Source organism: Penaeus monodon, chromosome 27, assembly GCF_015228065.2.
Source record: "Penaeus monodon isolate SGIC_2016 chromosome 27, NSTDA_Pmon_1, whole genome shotgun sequence".
Lineage (NCBI taxonomy): Eukaryota > Metazoa > Arthropoda > Malacostraca > Decapoda > Penaeidae > Penaeus > Penaeus monodon.
The window spans coordinates 39631333-39632475 of NC_051412.1; the positions used below are offsets into that span (position 1 = coordinate 39631333).

General features: G+C 62.6%; 1 protein-coding gene across 1 annotated transcript in view; it reads right to left on the minus strand.

The window, feature by feature from the left end:
* The window catches only part of LOC119590524, a 32103-nt gene that overhangs the window by 30787 nt on the left and 173 nt on the right, over nt 1–1143 (minus strand). The window contains exon 2 of the mRNA XM_037939172.1: nt 312–1140. Within this exon, the coding sequence (XP_037795100.1) occupies nt 312–1140 (829 nt within the window). The remainder of the gene's footprint in view (nt 1–311; nt 1141–1143) is intronic.

A 1143-nucleotide genomic window follows, 5' to 3' on the forward strand; every position in this document is an offset into this window, starting at 1 on the left:
CATGAAAATGTGCGATGAGGAAATATATACACGATAGTAAGAAAAACATAAATGAATGAGGTGATATGTCTGAATTATGAATAACGGGAAGAAAGAGGAAAATAGAGGTAAGGATGACACTTCCATCGACAGAACAAAATTAATCTACTGGAAGCATCAAAGTTCCGGCAAAAGGTCTCTAATCAAGCCTTCGGGAAAAGAGGAAAGTGACAAAGGACTTCAAACTGACCTTCCCGGTGGCTCGTCTCTGCTCTGATTACTCGAAGGAAAAGAACAACGAGGAGAAGAGACCAGGCAAAGCGCCGACTCACCCACGAAGCCCGTGATGAAGACCATCGTGTAGAGGGCGATGAGGACGCCCCTCACGTCGCTCCTGTCGAAGAGGAAGGCCTCGTCCTCCCTCGCCTCGTCCGCCAGAGGCCCTGCCCCCCCGAGGCCCATCGGCCCGCTGCCGGCGGCGGGGGGCGGCGAGGAGGAGGAGGCGTTGCTGCACAGGAAGGAGGAGAGGTTGTGCAGAGTCGGCGAGGAGGTCGCATTGAGGTAGCTGAGGTTCCTGGTGGAGGCGATGGTGTTGAGGCCGACGAGGGCGGCGCCGGGGGCCGAGCCGGAGCCCGTGGGGGAGAGGACGGCCGTGAGGTGGTCGAGGCAGGTCCCCAGAGAGAGGTTGAAGGGCAAACTGGGCGTCGGAGGCGCGGTGGCGAGGAAGGGCGACGTCACCTGCTCCGGCGCAGTCGTCAGAGGGGAGGCAGTCGGCAGGGGCGGCGACGGAGCGGTGGCGGTCGCCGAGGCGAAGGGGCCGTCGGCGAAGGCGGCCGCAGAGGCACCGGCGGGGGCGAAGGAGACGTCGGAGCTCGCGCTCGTCGCCTCAGAGAGGTTGAAAGCCGCCAAGTCGACGGCGGAAGGAAAGGCATCAGGGGCTGCAGCATCTCTGTCGCTTCCAAGATCGCCGTAGCGGTCGGGGGTCGCGTAATCCCCGGAATCTAGCCCCAGAACCGCGCTCGTCAAGCTGCCGTTCCCTTCCAGAGCCGACGCACTTAAACCCCCGTGGGCGTCGAGGGGGGCCCCGGCGTCTGGCGTGAGCAGCGGCGAGCCAGAAGCACCAGCCTCAACGTCGGCGCCCGCAGGTCCCTCAGAGGCGCCCTC